At 55.6% G+C, this 22,611-nt stretch overlaps 1 protein-coding gene and 1 long non-coding RNA gene across 2 annotated transcripts in view; one reads left to right on the top strand and one right to left on the bottom strand.

Moving 5' to 3' along the window:
- KIRREL3 (kirre like nephrin family adhesion molecule 3) overlaps positions 1 to 22,611 on the top strand; it is a 123,108-nt gene that overhangs the window by 77,615 nt on the left and 22,882 nt on the right. Inside the window, exons 5-7 of the mRNA XM_035009443.1 lie at positions 4,817 to 4,974; positions 13,873 to 14,023; positions 19,564 to 19,669. Of these exons, the coding sequence (XP_034865334.1) occupies positions 4,817 to 4,974; positions 13,873 to 14,023; positions 19,564 to 19,669 (415 nt within the window). The remainder of the gene's footprint in view (positions 1 to 4,816; positions 4,975 to 13,872; positions 14,024 to 19,563; positions 19,670 to 22,611) is intronic.
- Positions 2,616 to 4,572, bottom strand: LOC118013387. The gene is made up of 3 exons (XR_004680002.1): positions 4,483 to 4,572; positions 3,265 to 3,370; positions 2,616 to 2,744 (listed from the first exon to the last, which is right to left on the bottom strand). It is a non-coding gene; the product is annotated as an uncharacterized LOC118013387 (long non-coding RNA).

The following is a 22,611-nucleotide window of genomic DNA, read 5'->3' as shown; positions in this document are numbered from 1 at the left end:
TACAGGGTGGCCAGGCCTCGCTGAGGACGTGATATTTCAGCTGCACCCTCCTTGACAGGAAGAAGCTGGCAGGACAAGGATACAGAATAGAGATTCCAGGCGGAGAAGAGCCAGGGCCAGGTCTGGGCCAGGGGGTGAGCTTGGCTTGTTCGGCAAACAGAAAGGCGGTGGGCAGGGCACGGTGGTTGAGGGTGGGGGAGGTCAGTCACAGAGGCAGCCCAGGGCTGAAGAAGTGTAGGCAACAGAGAGGAGTCCGAACTACATTCTAGGTAGAGTGCGAGCCCCTGGCAGGGTCGAAACAGAGCCAGGACACAAGTGGGTTGTGTTTCTAATAGACCACTTATGGAGAATGCACTGTGTGTGAGATGGAGACCCAGGAGTGCCCTCCAAAGAGCTCAGTGTCTGTGAGGTGCTCTGCTGTGCCGTCGGGGGCAGGAAGGTGGCCTGGCTGACCTCCTGCTCTTCTCCAACAGCCACCAGGCAGCACGACCCTCCAGATCCCTGCTGCTGGCCTTTGTCGGCTGATGTGCCCCATCGGCCTTCTGTGGAAACCAACCCTTTGGGCTGACAGAGCCTCTGAGGAACCCCGGAAGCCTGGCCAGGGGCCCACTTAGGTGACCCGCTGGATTCTGGAGGAAGCCCCCACAGTGCTGCCCTTGGCCGGGCACCAGGGGAATTTTCCCAGCCTGTTCTGGCAAGGTTGGCCAACCGAGCACACCAAGACCACTGAGTCAAATGAGCTTGACACTGTATGGTCACTGGGCAGGCTTCCAGTGAGCAATTCCAGAACAGGGCAGAAACCCTCCGACCCCAGCTCCACTTCGCCCTCTGTCCAGCCGGTGTCCTGTGGGAGGACAGTCAGATGGTCACCCCAGTGTATGCTCTAGTTCAGAAGCTCAAGGCCTTCTGACCATGGGACCCGTTCTTAGAGATAGCGGTGGGACCGGGTGGGGCTACATCAGCTTTTCCCCCACAGAACCCCTTATTTCCTAAGAGGGTGTAAAGAACCTCAAGTACATAAAACAGACGAAAGCTTTGCCTCCCTGGTGGAGCCAGGACACGCCTCCCAAGCCCATCCCCATCCTTTTTTGCCCTCACTTTCTGGTAACTTCGGGCAGTGCTTGTGCTCTCTGGCCTCAGTTTCCTTCTCCGTCAATGCGCAACTCGACTCAGTCTCCCGACCTCAGCTGGCCACTCAAGTCCCCTCGCCCTTGGCAGCAGAGCTCCGAGAAAAGTCGTCAAGGGCCCCTCCCACGCGGGGAGAAATGGGTGCCCCGAGTTGCACACCCACGTGCATGGCACGGTCTGCAGCGCAGAGCAGGAGGGGAGCCCCCCAGCTGCCCACCGGAATTCTGCATGACAGGCGAGCAAACCGCAAGGACCCAGCACCCCCACAACTGTGGGGCAGTAATTGGCACCACGCGTCCCTTCGGCAAGCAGCGCCCGAGGAGCGGGCCCCCGTCTGAGGCAGAGTTGTGGCCTCCCGGCCGATGTCCGGCTCTGGGGCCCGGCTCTGCCTGGGGTGCACTCAGGGCTTCCTCGGGCCTCAGTCACCCAACAGTTAATGCATTTCCTCTTGACTGACAACCAGCACAACACCAAAACAGTCAACTATTTTTATCTGCAGATTAATCACAAAAGGCTAACGCTTCCACCTTCCCTGTGATTAAAAATTAGGAGACCAAACTCCATAGTGGTTCAGGATAATAACCAATCCTGTGAGGGCGATGTATGAATAATGCATCTCCAGGCTCCGGCGGCTCGCGCCTCCCCCCCACCCCACAGCCGGCAGCCCCAGCTCTGGGCCCGGTCTGAATGGAGAGGTAATGAGTTGCCCCCTTCCATCCGGGCTACAGCTGCCAAGAGCGACTGTTGATTTCGATTCAGCCTCCTGGCCCCCAAACATCCTCCCCCCCTCACCCACTCCCACCCTGCACACCCCAGCCCCATCCGCACCCCCTCCTACCCCATCTGGTGTGCAGCGAGGCGAAGGCCAATCAATAATGCATAGCTACATGAATAACCGCATGATAACCACTTATTTAGGAAGATATAATCAGGACCCATTCTGAGGATGGATGTTTGTGTGTGTGAGTGTGCGCACACGCCTGGGTACTCACGAAGCAGCGTCCCACTCCTCTCTCCCCTCCCCTGCGCTCCCTCTAATCCGATATTCCAAAACACAGGACTAGAACAGCAAGAAGGAAGCTTGGCCCCTCACTGTATTTGGTTTTTAGAAAGACCTCCTCGAGCTCTACGCTGTGATCACAGTGTGATATGCGCCTGAGCAAAGGCCCAGAGACAGTTGGTTCTCAAACCTGCTCACGCAGTGGAGCCCTCCCCATGCTTAGGGTCCACCTCCGGAGATTGGAATTTAGTTGGTTAGGGTGTGGCCTGCCAACAGGATTTTTAAGATCTCCCCCAGAGTCTTGTACTATGCAGACAAGGTTGGAAACCACTGTCTCAGACCCAAGAAATGTCAGCGCCAGAAGGAACTGTCCAGATCTCCTGTTGTCCTTTCATATTTTGTGTCTGGGGATATAAAACCAGGAGGAGGGACAACCTGCCCCAATTCACCTTCTGATTTAGGGCACTTTCCGCAAGACCACACCCCCTGGCTCTTCACTGGGGAGTCCCGGAGACAGGATGGCCTGGTGTTTCTTCTATTCTTGGAGCTTCGAATGGTTCTTTCCAACTTCTCTGGCTCTCAGGCTCAGCCAGAGCGCCTCCATCCTGGACACCTACTGGAGAGAAAGCTGCCACCACAGAATAAAGGGGGGCAAAAGCCCCAGCCCCAGCCGTCCCTGCTGGAAGGGGCCCAGCATTGCATAGAGCTAAAATTCCCCTCATCAGCAACTGTCACACCCACCCCCCATTTGTGGAAAGCGCTCATTAGCCTCCCTTTTGCTCTCTGGCCACACCAGCACCAAGGAGCCTCTGGCACTAATGAGGGAGTTGGGGTGGGCGGGGGTGGGGGGGATTGTCCTGATCGGCCAGCCCACAACCAACATCTGCCTGAGCCCAGAGCCCCCTGGGGAGGCTGGGCAGGGTTGGATGAGGCCAACTGCCTCTCTGGGCCAGGATCTCCGGTGGAGTTCCGGGGCTGCTGATAGAATCTTGGAAGCCCCGAGGGTTTGTTTTTCCTCATTAAATAGAAACTTGGGGGTTGGCACTCACTGGGCTGTAGTTCTGAACCAGGCCTCCTCCAGGCCAGGAAGGAAGCGGGCACAGCCGCAAGCTGAAGGTGCTGCTTTGGGTGTTTACCTGGCCCCACAGCCTCCTGGAATCTCCTGGGTGCACTAGGAGAGCAGCAGATGCGGGAAGGCCCTGGGAAGGGGAGGTAAGCCAGGCAGGTTGTGGGCAGGAGGCCCTAGGGGGCAGAGGGTGGAAGGCACAGCCGCTGGGTCAGGACCGGCCTGGCACCACTGTCTGTCCGTCTTCCCTGATCCCACAGGGCAGAAGCTTGCACGGGGCCTGGATGAAAGCAAGGACTTTCTCTGGCAACTGGGCAAAACAGGCCTTTTGTGCTAAGACCCCAACCCATCATCAGCTGATTTCCCCTTCATCCATTCGCTCAGCAAACATGCAGCTCAGCCCTCCTCAAGCCTCAGAACTGACTGACCCAGCCCATCCCTGAGGGGCCGGGGAGGGGGTTGGGGGAAGAAGCCCAGGGACTTCCCAGGTGGTCTCCAGGGAGCCCTTCCCCTTCTGCGGTTTGTCCGTTTGTCCAAGGAGGAGAGGCGGGAGCCCCAGAGGCCTGAGACCCCCCATGTGTCCCTAAGCACGAACATCAGAAGAGCCTCTGTGACCTTAGGCCAGTCATTAAACTTCTCTGGGCCTCTCCTCCAGGTGAAGGTCATCTATCATCATAAGTGCCCATCCTCTATCCCAGGGTCGTCAAGGGGATCAAAGGGGTTGACTCCAGTGGACTTGGCAAATGTTTATGGAGTGTCCGCCAGGGACTGGGCCCTGTGCTGGGCTGGGTAAGAGATGCAGCCGCTGCAGAGACATCTTCCCCGCGTCGGCACGTCCCATCTCTCAGGAGCCACGAGTCTCTGATCACCCCTCTGTGAAATGCCGCGGGAGAAGTGGGCAGCAGAGATTCATCCTAACTCTGGGATGAGGCAGTTGGAGCCATTCTGGGAGAATCAAGATCCCAGGAGGTGCCAAGGGTCGCACAGCCCTCTGAAACACTGTCACAGCCTTGCAAGGTTGCCTGCCCCCTGCTCCCTGCCCCTGCAAGGGCAGGGGACTGGCCGTGAGCTGCAGGTGTCAGAGGCCCTGGCTCTGGTGCCCATTCCCCAGCGACCTTGAGCAAGTCACTTAATCCTGCTTAGCCTCGATTTCCAGATCTATGTAATTGGGGTAATAATATTTACCTTGCAAGACTGTTGTAAGGATTAAATCAGACAACAGATGTGACAGTGCTTGTTTAAAAAAAAGAGAAAGAGAAGTTAAAAAGAAAGAAAGTACAGATATTACCTTGGCAGCGGAGCTTTGCTTCCCCCTCTGATCTGTGAAACGGAGCTAATGATGCCTGCCCTGTCCCCTCACAGGCTCATTGTGAGCCTCGGATGAGATGATGGCATGAACATCGGCAGCAAATAAACATGCAGTGCATATGTCAGGGATTATTGCTGTTTTTGCTATTATTGTTATAATACAAGGGGATTATACATTTTATTAAAGTATGATAATTATTGTTTGTCATCAGCTCCATAAAATCCACCCAGCCCAGCCCACCAGCCTTGCGGGAGGGGAGGAGTGCCCTCAGTCTGACCTCTCTACTCCTCTCCCCACTCCGCCACTCCCGCAGTGCCACCTGATGACCCGGTCATCCTGGGAGGGCCTGTCATCAGCCTGCGGGCCGGGGACCCCCTCAACCTCACCTGCCACGCAGACAACGCCAAGCCTGCAGCCTCCATCATCTGGTTGCGGAAAGGAGAGGTCATCAATGGGGCCACCTACTCCAAGGTGAGGCCTGGGGGCAGGAGGAGGGGCGGGGTCGCTCGGGGAAAGCCCGCTTTCCCAACTCTGCCCTTCTTGTTCTCTGTGTGTGCTTTTTGTCTCTCATTCTTTGTTACCTCTCTGTGTCTTTTTCTCTCTCGCTCCATGTCACTTTTTCCCTCTCATCCTATGTTTCTATTTATCTGACCTTTTCTGTCTCATTGACTGTGTAACTCTGTCTTCCTCTCTTCTTTCCTGGGGTAATTGCTGGGCTCCCTAAGAATAGAGTAAGGTCAAAAGAGGAGGCTTAGGGACAGAAGTGGCCAGGGCCTAGGTTTGCTAGATAAAAAACCCAGTTAAATTTGAATTTCAGTTAAATTTGAATTTCAATATAAGTATATCCCAAATATTGCATGGGGCATAATTATGTGCCATACTTAGACTAAAAAATTATTCACTATATATCTGAAATTCAGATTTAACTGAGTGTCCTGGTATTTTTATTTGCTAAATCTGGCCAACTTTCCAGGGCTACCAGGTAAGGCTGTTTAGGTTCTTCCCTGTCCAAGATGCCGTACTCAGGAAGTCCAGCCCATAATCCCTCACCATGCCTTGCACCTGAGGTACCTACCTGCAGGGGTATTTTTCTGTAATTCACACAAGGTACCATGAGCCGGAAATGCCTTGAACTGGCCCCTGTATTAGTTAGGTTTTTATTTTCTATATTTTATGATGCTTTGACATCTCAAAGCCTTGCGGATGAGGAGGGACTGCCACTCCCAGGCTTAGCTAATTCCCAGAGACAGCAAACCACATGCTGAGAACATGCCTTTGGTATGCAAACGATCCTGCATCCAGACCCTCACCACCTCCTTTTAGCCTGCTAGGAGTCCCAGGTGCTAGCCTCACCCCTAAATCCTCAGGGCCAGGTACTGGATAACTGGAGATCAGTGCTATAGCCTGGAGCTTGTGGAAATTATTCAAACCACCCAATCCTAAAACCTTTCAGCTGCTCACCCTGCTTTGTCCATTCTTTCCCACAAGAACCATGATAAAGCCTTGCACCATGTTTTCCCTGCCTCCCGACCAACCCTGATGCATACCCCTGTGACCCTATGTGGAGCGGGGCTCCCCCACCTCTAGGGAGCTGTAACAAAGGACCTTCTTCATGGCAGTCATCTCCTGATCTGCTGGCCTCACCCTACCTGAATAAAAATAAAATCCCAGGTACATGTTAAAGCCGCCCCCACCAGACTCCACTCAAGGAAATTGTAAATAAGAGTCCCAGACAGCGTTTATATACCACAGAGTCTTTAAAGATGAACAGGACCGTGGAGGATGGCCGGTCCTGTTCCCTTGATCTACAGATAGAAAGCCAAGGCCTGAAAGAGAAGTGACTGCCCTTCTCAGTTGGTGAGTGGCCCGAACGACAGTCTCATGGTGCCCAGGGCCGCGTTCCTTCCTGTGTTCCTCTCAGTGCAGCTTTAAACAGAGGGGCAGCTGCTGAGAGGTTGAGTCCGGCCCCAGAGCCAACCAGCATGCCCAGGCTGAGACTGGAGGTCCGGGCCTCCAGCACCCCAGCTCTCCTCTCCCTGTGGCTCTCCTTGGCTTCAGAAAGTGGGGAGATGTGTGACCCGTTCCCCACCCCACCACCAGCTCCTCTTCCTGGGTCTTGAAAAGATAAGTAAGGTTTTCATCACCAGTGGAGGATATGAAGCCAGAATGATGCTTCTCTGAGGGTGTGTCCTTCCTGTCCAAAGCTGACACCTGGCCAAGGAGTCAGCCCCAGGGCTGCTGATCAAGGCCCCACCCCCCTCTGGGCCCCCACCCAGAGTCTGGTGCCAGAACCCAAGACAAATGCCTTCCATCCTGTACAAGTTCACCCCGGTGGGGGGCCGGGGGAGGGGGAAGCACTGAGAAATAAATCCCTTACTCACTCACATCCTGGACTGCAGCCACCCCTGTTGTGTTATGAAATACAAAAATATGGCAGAGGGAATATATCATCCAGATGAGGATGAAAAGGAGGGCAAGAGGTGCTCCTTCCCAGCTGGGCATCTGTCCAGTCCCTCCCTGAAGTTGGGCCAGCCTGGCCCCTGCCATGGTTTATGTCCTGCCGAGGACACACCCCCATCTGGTGAACAGAAAGTTCAGAGTCACCCTGCTGAGCCTTGTCCAGGGGTCACCTCGCCCCAGCACGTTGCGTCATCCATGTGGAGAAGGCCCTTCTGAGAGCCTAGCACAGTGCTACAGCAGGCCAGGGCAGGAGGCCACGCTCACCCTCTGCACCGCACCCCCCGACCCCAGCCCTGATCACACTCCTGCAGGGAGATGACCAGCGTGGCAGCACTGGGCAGCAAGGGGCTGGGGTTCCAGACCCTGCTCTGTGAACCTCAGGAGAGTCATTCCTTGGGCCTCGGTTTCCTCTTCTGTAAAACAGAGGAGTCGGATCAGACACTCTGTATGAGTAGGCTTGAGTTGCCATAACAAAATACTACAGACCAGTGGCTTAAACAACAGACATCTGTTTCTCTCAGTTCTGGAGGCTGGAAGGCCAAGATCAAGGTGCCAGTAGGGCTGGTTCCTGGTGAGATCTCTCTTCCTAGCAGACGGCAACTTCTCTCTGTGTCCCCACATGGCCTTTCCTCTGTGTGTGCAGAGAGACAGATCTCTGGTGTCTCTTCCTCTACTTATAAGGACACCTTAGCACACTTATGAACTCATTTAACCTTAGTTACCTCCTTAAAGGCCCTATAACCATAGATAGTCACACTGGGGGTCCGGGCTTCACCATATGAATTCGGGGGGTGGGGGGCACACAGCTCAGTCCAGAGCAAGTGCCTGCCAGCTCTAACAAGCTACAAACCAATGACGTGGAGCACCCAGAGAAGGGTGGGTGACCCAGCAGTGCTCGCGTGGAACCAGCTCTAGGGGCCACCAAGCCCACCCCCCTGCCTCCCCGCTCCTTCCCCGGGACTGCAAGGACCAGTCACAGTGGCACTTCTGATGACTCGAAGGCAGAGCTGCCCCCACAAGCTCTGCTTGGGGCTGGGGTGGGGGCGGAATGTGAGCAGCTGAAACAGAGACAGAAACAGAGCACTCAAATGCACACACAGTCAAGCAGCGCCCAGGCGCCCAGCATCTACAGAAAAGATCATCCGGGGCTGCCCGGACAGCCCTGAGGTCTGAAGCCCTCAGTATTTGTCACCCGGTGCTGGTTAAGCCCATGGGCCCCGGAGCTGGGCAGCCTCACTTCAAATCCAGACTCCACCCCCTTCCAGCTCTGCGAAGGTGAGTAAGCAAGCTACCTAACCTTGCGGCGTCCCCACCTATACAGTTTGAAGTGAGAACAGCGCCTGCCTCAAAGATAGCTGTAAGGCTCGAACAAGAAGAGTGCCTGGCTGGCAGGCTCTCTGCCCGGCCCTCACTTGATCCTCTTGGACCCCAGGGTGCACCTTGCTCCCCCCTTTCCTAGATGGGAACGTCTGCGTCACTGTAGGGCTCCATCACATATTATGGTAACTTAGTCTCTCTGCCTCAGTTTCCCCAGCTGCAAAACAGGGTGCCGTTAGCCATGGACGCCCAGTAGGGTTGCTCTGAGACTCAAAAGGATGTACAGAAAGCACCTGGCAGAGAGAGGGCTAGCCAGTCTTGTTAGACCCTCCTCTCAGACCTCCATCCCAGGTCCGCCTCCCGGGGGGTCATCCAGCAGCCCTGGTTTCAGGGAACCTTCTTTCTGCTCTCCAGCATGTGGCCAGCAGGGTGGAGGATAGCATCACTGAGGATGGCCAGGCCCCTTGCCCTGGGAGGAGAATCAGGAAAAAGAAGTGCCCTCTGCCCCGCCTTCCCCCCAGCACAGGCTGTGGTGCCACTCGAACACCCTGGTGGCCCGGGTGCTTGGGTGAGTGCCTGGGACTCCCGGCGGGTGTCTGGCTGCGGAAGCAAGGGAGCTGGTGACAAGGCCTCTCTCCAAGTCCTCTCCTCCTGGACGCCGCCAGTCATATATGTATTTACCTTGAAGCCTGTTACTCTCCAGCCCTACCTGTCTGCTCCCTCCAGCTTCAGGCTGCTGCCTGCCCAAGGGGCCCCCCCACCCACCGCCAGGACCAGGAGCCTCATTAGGGCCCTGTTGTAAGAGGAACTCTGGAACAACACCCCTTAAGGCCCTCACTGGGGCCCAGCTCCCTCCATGAGCCCCTTCCATTGTGTATTCTCTCCCCAGCAGTCACCCCAGCAACCCCTTCCCATCTGTTTCTCTTAGGTGCCTAGAGTCTCCAGCCAGCAAGGCAGTTGCCATCCATCTTGGCCTTCTTTGTGAAGGGCATCCATTCTCACCCAGGGCACAAGCCTGGGGTCCCCGAGGATGCAAGGTCTGGGGCAAATGGCCTTGTGGTTTTCCACCTTCCCTTACAGCCCTCATTCGAGCCACATGACAAGAGGCCCTAATGGATCCCCCCCGCCCCAGGCAGCTATAAAAAGGGGAAGAAGAGAGAAGATTAAAAAAAAAAAAAAAGGACACAGCGGGTGGGGGAGGTGAGTGAGGAGGGAGAAGAGGGAGGCCTTGTTGCCAGGCAATCAGGCCTCACTCAAGGGCTTTCCAGGCTGTTTGCATATCAATGAGCTTCCCAGATTTAGCACCAGGGTTGGGGCACCCACCCCCTGCATTCCCTCCAACCTCCACACTGCACGCCCCGCTCCACCCCGTCACCTGTGGTTCCCACACAGGCACCACCAGGCTGCCCGCCTCTTGGTGGGGCCTCTGGGCTCTCCAGTGCCCAGCTGAGGCCCTGGGGGCTTTGGGAAGAGCAGAGCGAGCACTCTGGACAACCACACACAGGGTACACGCTGTCCCCCTGCCCCAGCCCCACCTCTGGGCCTCTGCCAATTGAATGCCAAGTGCCTTCCCTCAGGGACGGCGCAGTGGGGCTGGGGACACAGGAAGCTGCACTGGGCAGGCAGGGTCTAGAGACGCCTCACACAGCCACTGGGATGGATAGTCTGGAAAGCTTAGAAGCTGTTCGTGGATGGAGGCCCATGGACCCACACATAGGCCAAGGGGTGGAAAGCCCACTGTGCACGGGTCCCTGCCCCGAATCTCCGCACACAGGTAGGCTGGGTCCTGGTAGAGCCGCAGGAGCCCCCAGCGGGGTCATGAGAGCTGGGCTGGGGGACTCTGAGGCTGGGATTTGGCAGCACGCTCCTCCCGACCAAGCTGGAGGAGGGGCTACCCCAGGCCTTGGAGGTGGTGGCCCCAGAGACAAAGTGACTTGCCATTCATAATCCACTTACCCTCCCTGAGCTGATTTGCATGCTAATGAAGGTTTCTGGAGCAGGAGGTGGGAGGCTGGGGCCCCAGGTGTGTCCCCAGAGCCCAGTTCAGTGAAGGGAAGACCGGGAGAAGGAGCGAAGGAGCTGGGAGAGGAGGGGAAAGTGGGCTGGGACAAGAACCTGCAAATGATAGAATGTTCCACCTGGCCTGTACCTTCAAGACCACCACAAAGTCCAAAGGCTTCATTTGCATGTGAGAAAAGGGGAGATTGGGGAAATTTGCAAGAGGGGAATGAAGGAAAAGAGAGAAGAGAAAGAAAAGGAGTGAGGATAAGGAAGGACTGAGGGAAGAAGGGAAATAGGTTGAGAAGACAGAGGCCAAGCGCTGGCTGCAGAGCAGACAGGCCGCCAGGCCACGGGGCGGGGGGGTGGGGGTGGGGGGTCAACTTTACACCTGCAGGTGGGCCTGCCTCCCCGGCCCTCCCCAGGAACATCCTACCTACACCATGCCTGCACCCTGGCCTCTCCCTGGGGACACGGCCCGGGTCCGATCCCTGGGAGCTGGGGCCCAGGGTGAGATGCTCAGCTTCCCAGGGGGAGCCAGCTGCTGAGGCCCTGCCTTCCCCTTGCTCTCCCCTTGGTTAAAGAACACATCTCCCTTTTCTCTAATTAGGTGGAACAAACAATTTGAACCAGAATTTTTATTTCCCAGAAAAGCACATGCCCGGACACAGTAAATATGTCATTAATCATCATTCGGAGGCGCTGGAGCACCCTGGGTGTGGGGAGGAAGGGAAGCAGTCAGAGAGCCTAATTAGGAGCTCAGGCCTCCCCGCTCCCCTCCGGCCAGCACCCTGGCAGCCCTTCTCCCTTCCACCAGGCGGGGAGCAGATCAATTGGAGAGGTGCCTGGCAGAGTCAAACTTCATGTAAATGTTCTCGTTAGCACAGCGTAAAAGTAAAGAAAAGGGGATGAGGAGGAACCATACCGACCTCCCTCCCCACCTCCCACCTCCCTCCACCCTACCCCAGGTCTTATTTCCATCCAGGAAATTGTTCTTATTAATACTTGGCTATTTATAGACACACGAAGTCTGCTGAAGAGTCCAGAACCGTTACTGTGATAGGGCTTGGCTTGGGGCTAAACCACACACCCCCAGGCCCCCCAACCCCCCACCCCAGGGCCTATTCTGCTGGCCTCCAGTTTAGCTCCTGGCTCTGAGGCTGAGCTAAAGACCCTCATCCCACTGACAGCCCAGCCCCTCTGCCTTGGCTTGCTGGGATTGACCCCATCACTCCCCCCAGCCCTGCTCCAGGACCCCTCTGCCCAGGGCTGAGGCCACCACCCCACGTCCCAGTAAAGAATGTACCATGGGAGCCTGCCCAGGCCCAGGTGGTTCTGGAACGTGGGCAGAAATAGTCCAGACCACTGCCCTGCTCTGTGGATCTGACATCTTTGTCTAAAGCAGGATGCGCTTGTTCTAGATGGAGGCTCAGGTCCTGTGCTCCTAGTGCTGCAGGCCACCCGCTTTGCCCCAGCCTTGCTGAGAAGGACCACACAGAGCTGAGGACCCAGAGAGCAAGGTTCCAGCAGCTTACATGTAACAAAAATTCGACTAAGTAAATTTGAAGATCTAATTGGCTTTATTAAACGACTCGTGAGTCAGGCGGCATCTCATCCAGCAAATAGAAAGAGTTCCAAGGAAGTGTACCAAAAATGGAAGGTTTTTAAAGGCAGAGATGGAGAGGGAAAAAGGAAATTATTGGCAAAGAATGCCTCATTTCGGACCGGGTCTCCCTTAGGGGGAACGGAAGGATGACCTCCCCTGCCCACCAAGGGTTTCCAGGCTGGCCAGTTAAATGTCACATCCCAGGGGGGCCTGGGGTTTGAAACTGCAGGAGGCTAGCTAGGTATTAGGTCTTGGTTTGCTGATGTGGGGCCCTAAACGTAAGTGACTCCAGTTTGGGCCGGCTGTCTCCTTTTTAGCACTGCTAAGTAGCTCAGTGAACTTAAAAGTCTGCTGAATTCCTCTAACTGTTCCCACCTTTAAGTGAAGATCTTACTAACCAGAGTCTAGCTCGCAGGGAGCAGTGGTGGGAGGGTCACGGCCTCTGGGGTCACCATCCTCAAGCACAAATCCCAGCCCTGCGCGGCAAGTTTCTGACTCACTTTAAACGAAGTTTTCTTTTCTATTAAATAGAGCCAGTGCTCCCTTCCTTTCAGGGTCTGATGAGAACAGTATTGGGACTGTCTTCAGGGAGGTTTTGAGAAGTAAAGTCTATTCATCTATCCTCCAGCTCCAAGCAGGAGAAATTAGCGTCCAGCACCCTTCTCTGGAGGGAGTTAAGTAGCTTCCCGGGATCAAAAGTCTCTGAGTCCTGAACAAGTCCAGTCCCACTTTGGAAGTGGCCCTCCTGCCTGACACACCTCGCCAGCACCTACCTTGCTGGGTCTCCGTGAGCTCAGGATGCTGGGCATCAAACCGCCAGGGAGGGAGCTGGGAAGGGGCACAGCGTGGCCTCCCTGAAAATGGAAGGAATGGAAGGCAGGAAACCAAAGGCTTTCAGACTTGCCTTTGTTTCCTAGGGCTGCCCCCTCGAAGTCCCGCAACCGGTGCCTAGAACAACCGAAATGTATTGTCCCGCCTCCTGGAGGCCAAAAAGTCTGAAATCAAGGTGTCGGCGGGCTGTGCTCCCTCCAGGGAGAATCCTCCCTTGTTGCCTCCACTCGTGGTGGCTCCGGGAGTCCCTTGGCTCGTGGCCACATCACTCCCGTCTCTGCCTGTCTTCACGTGACCTTCTTCCTCCTTCCTTTCTGCGTCTTCCCCTCTTCTTCTAAGGACACCAGTCATTATATTTGCCCCCCCACACCACCCCACCCCCCATCCAGGATGATCTCCTCTGACGATCCTTAACTAATTACGAATTACTTAGCTGATCTCTGAAGACCCTGTTTCCAAATCAGGTGACATTGTGAGGCTCCAAGATAACATGAATTTTGGGGAGACGCTCTTCAGCCCCCTCTAGGACCCTCCCACCCCCAACTTGGAGTGTAAGTTTGGTACCGTTCTGCAGCCCCTCCTGGCCTTGCCTGTTTTCTCATCTGTCACTGGGAAGATAACGGCATCTGTCCCACTTCTGGTTGGTCAGGGCTCTAATGAGCTCACGAAGTGATAGGATTCGAGAAGTTGGAAGGGTTTACGTAGATAAAGTAATGAAATGGTCAGTGTGCATTGATTCTACCTGCATCCCCAGCCCAGCCCTGCCCTTCCCCCCTGCCCCAAGCTGCGCCCCCTCCTACAGGTGACATCACTGTCTCAGGGGGCCACAGCCCCCCAGCTGCACGCACCTCAGTGCTGCCTGCAGACCCAGAGGCTCCCCCCAGACACCAGAGGAGAGACCTGCAGCCGGATTTCCTTTGGGGTATACAAGTCCAGGCTGATTTTCCCACGTGATCTAGTTCCTTTGTCCTTCTGCAGCCCAGGGCTCGGCCAGGCCAGGGAGTCACCAGTAACCCCCCAGCTCTCTGCAGAGATTCGCACGCCTGGCTGTCCGGAGCTGAGGGTTCCTTCTTCTCTGAGGCTGGGGCATGTCTTCCCATACCTGCCCAGGCCACCCCAGCTGAGTGACCTGGGGCTTTCTCTCCCTGCTCCCCCAGACCCTGCTGCGAGATGGCAAGCGTGAGAGCATCGTGAGCACCCTCTTCATCTCCCCGGGCGATGTGGAGAATGGGCAGAGTATCGTGTGCCGAGCCACCAACAAAGCCATCCCGGGAGGGAAGGAGACTTCAGTCACCATCGACATCCAGCGTGAGTACTAACTCGGCCCCTGCCAGCCGGGCCAGGCCTGGGGCAGGAACCCCCCCACCTCCGGCGCTCCCTGCCTGAAGCACAGGTTGGAGGGAAAAGCCAGGCCTGGACAACCAGCTCACCAGAGCCAACAGCACAGCCCTGCGAGGTGTCTGAAGACAGGAAATGGGTCAGACAGCTCCCTGGACTGGCCGAGGCTGTGTTTGTGGGCACCCAAAGGGCTTGTCCTTATTGCCACACAAAGTAACAACATCAGATGAGGATCTTTTGCCAATGACATGTTCAAGCCACATTTCCAAACCTGTATCAGGTAGAACTTTCCACATCAATAAATATAAAGCAGGGCCCTAGCTCTGCTTTAACAAGGTGGCCCCACACGCTCCCTTGGTGAGAAAACCAGAGCAGAGGTACTGGGGTCAGCAGGGTGCTCGGAGCTCCGGAGTTGGGGAGCAGTGCATGCCCTACAGAGGGTGGGTACCGGGGGGGGGGGGGGGCCTGCTCATGGAAGGTTCAAGGAGAGAAGAAGAGAAAGAAGAGTAGTCTTTCAGTCAGCCCATACTTTCCAGGGATTATTTCATCTTTACAACCACCATTTAAGTAGGATGCCGGTGGTCCCTATGTGGGGAAACTGAGGCACCCCAGGGTCTATCAGCTTGCCGAAGGCCACATAACTGTCAAATATAGACAGCCTGGCTTTCCGGAGCCCGCACCGTAACCCCTCTTCTACACTTGCGCACAGTAGGTCCTCAGCGGGTGTCAGTTCTCACAGTTAATGTCAACAGTCATGATGCGTTAAAGCTCCCCCAGCACCCTATTCCAAAAGTCACTTAAAAAGACTCCTATCGCTCTCCTAAAATCTCCCTACAGTGTCCGTCGGCCCCAGAGAACAAAAAAAGTGCTCAAAAAGGTGGTCTGGCGGCCTCACTCCCAATACCAGACTGTTTCGGGTCTGAAGGATCAGCACTCAGACATGGACTTTGGAGCCAGTGAGCAGAAGTCCCTAGTCTATCTAGAATCCTGGCAGCAGCTACTGAGATTCCAGAAGGCAACAGAAACCATTGTAACCCTGAGACAGGCTTGCTCCAAACACCCAGACACAGCAAGCCGAGTTCTTGGAGAAGGCTTTATCTTTCCCATCTTCACCACTCCCTCACCCCCACCAACTGGAGCCTTCTTCTTCTGTTCCTCATTTAATCAGAGCCAAGAAGAGCGGGGCTCTTGCTAGACCTGGGACCAGGGTGATGGGAGGGAGACGCTCGCTCAGACGGGCCTCCCTGCCTGGCTGTCCACACCCACCTACTTCTTCCAAGGAGCAGCCGTAGGCCCAGCTCTGGAGAGGAAGCAGGATGCTCTGGGGATCAAGTGGCCCAGCATCCAAAAAGGCTCCGCCACCCATGGGCTGTGAGGGCCAAAGCTTGTCACTTTTCCCCCGGGGATGCCAGTCCCTTGTCCTTTGACCGCATGATGTCCAGAGTTTCTTCTTGCCCTTAAGATTGACTACGATCAGAGGTCTCTCCAAACACAAGCCAAATCTGGGACGAATGAGGGTGGGAGACACAAGAGATCCAAGCCTCCCACTGTCAGGCTGCTGGTTGTAGCCCCCACCGATCCCCAATCTGGTCAGGAGGCCGACACCAGCTATGTAGGGAATCCCGCACACAAGGAGCCAGCCAGCAGGGGGAGACCCAGCAGCAGCCCCGCTCCCCTCCAGGCCATTACCCATCACGCCCGGAGAAGCTCTCCTGTCAACAAGAAAGCCATCATCCTAACAACAGCCCGCCAAGTATTAAATGGCGCTCCTGTAATGTACTCTAATGAGATGATCCATTCACCAGGGCACACAGCGGAGAGTCTGCATCAGAGGGGGACACCAGGCTTGCCAGGTCTCTGCGCCCTGGCCGGCTCTCTTTCCAAGGACGCCTCCGCCACACGAAGCAGGAGGCATCGGGCATGAGGTCCCAGAGAGGCTGAGGACCTGGGTGCCCAATTCCTAGGTCCGCCCCATCTGAGGACCTAGGGAAGTGGTTAAGACCACAGCATTCCTCCTGGTTTAAATTCCAGCTCTGCCACTTACTGAATGATGCCGGCCCGGTTCTTTAACTGCTGTGCCTCAGTTCCCCCATCTGTGCAAATGACAATGCTTACTTCATATGGTGGCTGTGAGGGGACGTTTCCAGCACAGTGCTCGGCACAGGGTGAGCACGCTGCACCTGTTCTCTGTCCTCACCATGCACGGTGCCCCTCTCAGCCCAAACAGGGGAGAGCTCTCCAGCCCCTTGTCCCTTCTCCTGAAGGTGTTTGCATGTGCCTGCCAAGCAAAAGCACATGCCCTCTCCACCACCTTCCCCCTGCCTCCTTCCTCCTCCATCTGTCCATTTGTTCATTCAATAGGCGTCCAACTGTTTACTGTGGACACCATGGGCTGGATCAGAGCTGCTTTGCAAACCTGCTCCATTTTCTCAGTCAACCAAGAAGCATCCAAACTCAGCAAAAGCGCATTTGTTGTTTGTTTCCCTTGGTCTTTATATGTTACCCAACGGAAGACAAAGCCCCCAGATTGAGTAATGGGAGAGAAAGCTTAACACCCCCAAAGTCTCGCTACATCTGGACGCTGCATCCAGCTGCCAAGTTTCAAATGAATGTGCTATAAAATCACTGAGTCATGGAGTTTCTCTCTTTTCCACCCCCTCCTCGATGCAATACTTCCCCTGAACACACACACACACGCACGCACACACACGCACACTCAGGTTGCTGATGGAAACACTAACAGACTCTCAGCTGTAACATCTGTTCAATATGATCTCAGTTCTATCAACTACATCAAAGCTGCCCTCCTGCAAAGCTATGCAGTCGACATCACAAGTGGGATTAAAATCATGTCTAATAGTTGGATATGACATAAACTATTTATACCTGTGAAGCCTGGTAGACTCCTGAAAATTCATATCCTGCACATCCAGAGGAGAGGGGTGGACAGAGGGACCCAGGCACCTCAGGGTCCGGGGTGGAGGTGCAGATGAGACTGACAAGTGTACAAGCCTCCTAGGGACCCGTTCTCTTGGGGCCCGTGAAGAAAGGTGGGGTACCAAGGATTTGGCCGAGGTAAGGAAGCTGCAGGAGAGAGGCACGCACAGGATAAACTCAGAATTTCGGGAGCAGGAAGGGTCCCCCAACAGGTATATACCCCATCGCCCTGCTCCCCAAGAATCCTCACTCTATAAAGGACACCCAGGTGGGGAGGGGCCTCCTGGAGCTCTCCCCAAGTTCTGTGGCAGGTAGATTCTAGATTCTATCCAACTGGAGCCATCATTTCCTCAAACGAGAGTTGGGTTGAAGGACTCTACTCCGCCTCTCAGTACTGAATTTTACAATGTGAGGCCATGAGCCAGCCATGCATTTGGCTCCAGATGGCAATCACCAAATTCCTCTGCCTCGCACGAGCCTCTCCAACACGCAGCAAGATGCATGCTCCTCCCTGGGTCTCCACATCTGGAGGGATGGTGCCATCGGAGCCCTAGGGGCCCTTGGATGCCCAGTTGAGCTGGCTGGTCCTGCAGAGAAAGGGGGCTGGGACTCCTGACAATACTGGCCCTGGAAGCTGGTGGGGTGGGGGGGGCCACAGGGGGCAGCCAATGGGCAGCAGCTGGGGAAAAGCTACAGAACTCTGGGGTCGTAGCTCTCCTGGAAGGTGGGAGGAGAGCTCTCATGGCTGGTCCTTGCCACACTCCTTACTACTTGAATTACGTTTTAAAAACAAAGATAGAGAGCATTGAAATACCTGTCCCTTCCCTTGTAAGTCTCCATGAAATTCTCCACTGCTGCCGTAACAGATGCTCCCAGGATCGTGGTCTGCATCCGGAACTGGGGGCTCACATGGGGAGATCAGGGTCCCCAGAATAGTCAGCCACCCTGCTCAGGAACCAGAGTTCTCTCCCCCATGTCTTTCAAGCTGTCTGCAGATATGGGTGCAGCCCTGTGGCCCACCTCCTTGGTCTCAGCCCCTGGCTCCGGCACTGTGCAGGGAGGCATGACCCAGCTTGAGCACCCGCAGGACAAAGAGGGGCTGTGGGGTCCAATGATCCCAACGCCGGGGTGAGCTGGCCTCAATTCACAGCCAGGGGGCTGTGCATAGGACTCTGAGGGTCTCGGAAGCCCACCTGTGGTCTCAAATAGAGGCTCAGGCCGGGTGGGTTGGAGTCCTGCTCCCCTCGTGGTGCCCTTCGCAGGCGCCCAAGAGGGGTCAGCATTTTTCTCCACGGTCTCTGAGAAACTGGCTTCTTCTTTTGCTGAAAATGGGCTGGACGGAACCCCTAGAAAGTCCACATGCCCTTCCAGCAGTTTGCCATGATTTCAGGTGAGGACTGGCCCAAAGATGCAGCCCAGGACCCTGGCTGGGTGGCGGGGACCACGCTGCCCTCCTCACTCAGCCCGGGGTTGAACCCCAGCCAGCCCTGTACACCATGACGAGGACGAAGAACAGGTGCTGGTCTCGGTTTCCACCTTCCTATCTCTCCACATCTCTCTCCCTGTCTCTCTTCTCTAGTCCTCCATACTGTGGGGTCTCTCTCCACAACATCCTGTCATGTTCTGTCTGTCTGCTTGGTCTCCTCCGGGCTTTTTGCTTTTAGTCTGAAATCTCTGTCTGATTATATGTTTCTGTGTATATGTCCGTGTCTCTCTGTGTCTCCCTCCATCTCTCTGCTTCTCTCTTTTTCTTGTTCTTCCTCTGCATCTCTCTCTCTCTCTCTCTCTCTGTCTCTATCTGTGTCTCCCTCCCTATCCCTCTTCTATGTAGGTATCCTCTGCCTGCCTCCCATCCCTTCTCTGTTTCCTGTTCATCTGTCCTTCCCCCTCCATCTCTCCCTCCCCCCTCCGTCTCCTTTCCCTCCCCACTTCCCTCTCTGTCTCTCTCTCCCTCCCTCCCTCTCTTCCTGTCTCCTCCACCTCCTACCCTTTAGCACTTCAGAGCCTGGCTTCTCATCATGTTGCAGGAGAAAGACTCGCCCAGCCTGGAGAGCTGAGGGCTGGGTGACACCAGTCAGGGCCCAGCAGAGATGATCAGGCTGATGAAAGGGTGTAAATGCCACTTTCCAAGTTAACAGATGCACCAGAACCTTTATGCAAACAGATATGAAACAGACATTTCAAAGACCAAAAAAATGTGTATTTAAATGGGGCTTAGTGTCCACTTTCCCCCTTGTGCCCCCCACGCCCCCTTTTCCCAACTCTCTTGTCTGAAGTGTTTTGTTCTGTCTAAAGGCAGGAAGATGGGCAGCATGCATCTGGGGGCCCAGGAAGCCATGCCTCCTGGCTGGCTGTTCATTTAAGCACCAGGCCTTGAATCCACAGGGGGAGCCCTGACCGCACCACCAGGCCAGCTGAAGCAGGCACCCCCCGGGAACTTTCTGGGGACCATCAGGGTGGTGGCTGCTGGTAGAATCTCTGGCCTTTACCCTCCATGTCACCCAGGGGAGCTTCTTGCGCCAAAACCATGGACACAGCTCCCCAGTTTGCAAAGGGATCTCTTCTCTCTGCAGACCCCCCGCTTGTCAACCTGTCGGTGGAACCACAGCCGGTGCTGGAGGACAACGTTGTCACGTTCCACTGCTCTGCAAAGGCCAACCCAGCTGTCACCCAGTACAGGTCAGAGTCCCGCTGACGAGGCACAGCCTGGCCCCTGGACCCCTCCACACCCCTGCCTATCACACAGGGTGTTGCTTGTGGTCCAGGGCACGCAGCGCACGGGCTGGTTCACTGTGGGAGCCCAGGATCCTTCTCCCTTCCCCACACACCCATTCACCCCTGGTCAGGTAGACTTTCCCTTTCCTTCATGTACATGCGCACTCCCCTTCCACGGGATGCAGTGGGTATAACCTCTTCTGTTTGGAAAGCTTGGTTATCCCTTCTGTCTGAAAAGAGCAGAGAGGCTCAGAAAAAAAAAAAAAAAAGTAAAACAACCCGGAGAAGCAGTAAGATCAGAACCTAGATTCTAGCCATGTGCTCACCGAACTGTTCACCTGTGTAGGGTAAGATTTCTGGGACAGAAGGCCCTGTCCAGCAGGCGCCTCGGATCATGTCCACCCATGGCCCCTGTGCATCCCTGGCTCACAACACTGATAAAAGAAAGCACTGTGTTTTACACGCTCGTCTTTCCCTGTTGATGGAGCTTCTTGAAGGCAAGAACTGCAATTTAGCCACTTAGGGCACTCGGCATGGAGCACGGCGCGGGGCATGCAGCAGGTGCTTTATAATGCGGGCTGGCTCCTCTGGGCACCCTCCCGCCTGGGCACCGCCGCACGAGATTTCAAGAGACGCAGTGCCCTCAGAGATGCTCAAGGGCAGACTCGGACACTCACCTCCTTTAGACGCCCTGGGGAACTCGACATGGCCCTAACTCGGTCCCGTCCTTCCCCACCAGCCCAGACTTGATGGTGGAGCCCAGAGCGTCGCCTCTGCCATTGAGATGGGTTATTAAGCCGCAGCATCAGCTGGTGCCAGGGATGCTAATGGCCCCAGACTAGATAATCGGCCGGCCAGGGGGAGTGGAGGACAGGGACAACAAGAGGCGGCACAGACCAGAGGGCTCAATGAGAGGAAATGGGCCAAAGAGGCAGCCAGAGAAAGATTCAGGTTGGAAGCAAGGAGGAGCTCCCCGCAGTGCAGATAATTGAACGACACCGGGACACTGGAACCAAAACCCAGGAAAGGCGTGGAGTCTTTATCCTTGAGGATATTTTAAAATAGGATGCAAACCCATCTGTCCTGTCCGGTGTGACCGTTCCCTGGGCTGGAGGCAGGGGAAAGTTCGCTGCAGGCGCACGGCCCTGTGGGTCCAGGGGGGCGGGTGTGGTTTGGCTGGGATCTGGCATCTGTCTGGAAGTGACTAAAGATGCAAAACAGACACCCAGAGAGAGTCCCTTTCTCTGGGCTTCCTCTGTGCACCTGCAGGCCTGCGCTCGCCTCCTCTCTGCTGCCAACCAGGGGTCTGCTTACAATCCCTAAACGCCAAGCCCCACGTGCCCAGAGAGACCTCGAATACCCGTTTCTCTGGGCAGCCCCAGACTCCCACAGGCACCCAAGCAGACGCATCCCACGGTCACCCTCACAGCCTTCTCAGGAATGCCTGTGGGACCCCGGAGACCAGAACGTACAACTTCCACGTCTCTTCACTGCCAGGCTCCAGGTCATCTGAGGACCGGGTTATGGGAGGGCTGGGCAGCAGGCAGGGCCATGCTCCGGGACCCAGCAATGTCCCCCACCCCTCCCCTGCCTTCTGACCAGGACAGGGTGAGCGAACACCCCAGAAGCCAGGCAGCGGGGCTTCGTCTTTGGGGCACCCCCCTCTAGAAGCAGAACACCAGTGATGATGATGATGATGATGAAGTTCATATCTCCTTCTGGAGAGATCATCATAAAGAAATGTGACAATAGGGACACCTGGCTGGCTCAGTCAATGAAGCATCTGCCTTTGGCTCAGGTCATGATCTCGGAGTCCTGGGATCAAGTCCCACATCAGGCTCCCTGCTCAGCAGGGAATCTGCTTCTCCCTCTGCCCCTCCCCCCAGCTCTGTTCTCTCACTCACTCATTCTCTCTCCTTCTCTCAAATAAATAAATAAAATCTTAAAAAAAAAAAAGAAATGTGACAATACGTTAAGAACTAGTGAATCTAGGTGAAGGGAATATGGCAGTTAATTGGCCTATTCTTGCCATGTTTCTATAATTTCAAAGCGGTTTTTTTTTAAACTAAAAAGTTAATAAACAAGCACAGAGCATGCAAGTCTCCCTCTGCCTCCACCTCCCCCCTGCAGCCCCCCAGGGTCCCAGGTCAGCCCCTGCTTACAGAGGCGCAGCCGTGGGTGCGGGAAGGGGCAGGCCTCCCCACAGATGCTCACACTTGCGGCAAGTCACCTCCCTCATGGCCCTCTGATTAGCCAAATGCCCGGAAACACTTCAGTGTGGACCACACTCCCTTCAGGACTCCACAGACTTTTTGGGGAAGCCCTTCGGGCAACTAGGAAAATTTAGGAGAAAAGAGAGTGGAGGGGCGGTGGCAAGAGGAGAGAAAGGAGGGCCCCCTCCCCCGCGCCCACCCACATGGGCCAGCCCCTCGAGGGAGGGCTCAGTCAGCAGGCAGATGGTGGTTCTAGATTCGGTGTTGGGCTCTGAGAGGAAAAGCCTTAAACAAATCTCCTCACATAAGGACATTGATTTTTCCCAACTGACTTTGACAAGATTGCAGGGATCTGTGTTTCTTTACTTCCATATTCATCTTGATTGCTTCCTCCTGTGCCCCTCCGAGGCTCTGATCTCAGAAATTAGAACCATGCTTCCTCCACCCCAGCACCCGGGAAGGGGACATGGGTGGGAGCAGGTGCGGTGGACTGGTCTGTCACTTCAGCTGCCCCCCAGGACCAGGGGCCTGAGACGGGCAGGCCAGGTCCCGGCACACCAGGTAAAGCATCTCCCCACCTGCTGAGGCTCTCCTGCACCCCCAAGCCCCCTACAGATTCCAGGGCCGGGGCCACCGCCCCGTGTGAAACTCGGGGCTATTTAAGGACAGCCTGTCAGCTGTGACAGCCAGGCC

Source organism: Mirounga leonina, unplaced genomic scaffold (genome assembly GCF_011800145.1).
Source record: "Mirounga leonina isolate KUSES-001 unplaced genomic scaffold, KU_Mleo_1.0 Mir_153, whole genome shotgun sequence".
In the NCBI taxonomy this organism is placed as follows: Eukaryota; Metazoa; Chordata; class Mammalia; order Carnivora; family Phocidae; genus Mirounga; species Mirounga leonina.
This window is presented reverse-complemented; position numbering and strand designations above follow the sequence as displayed.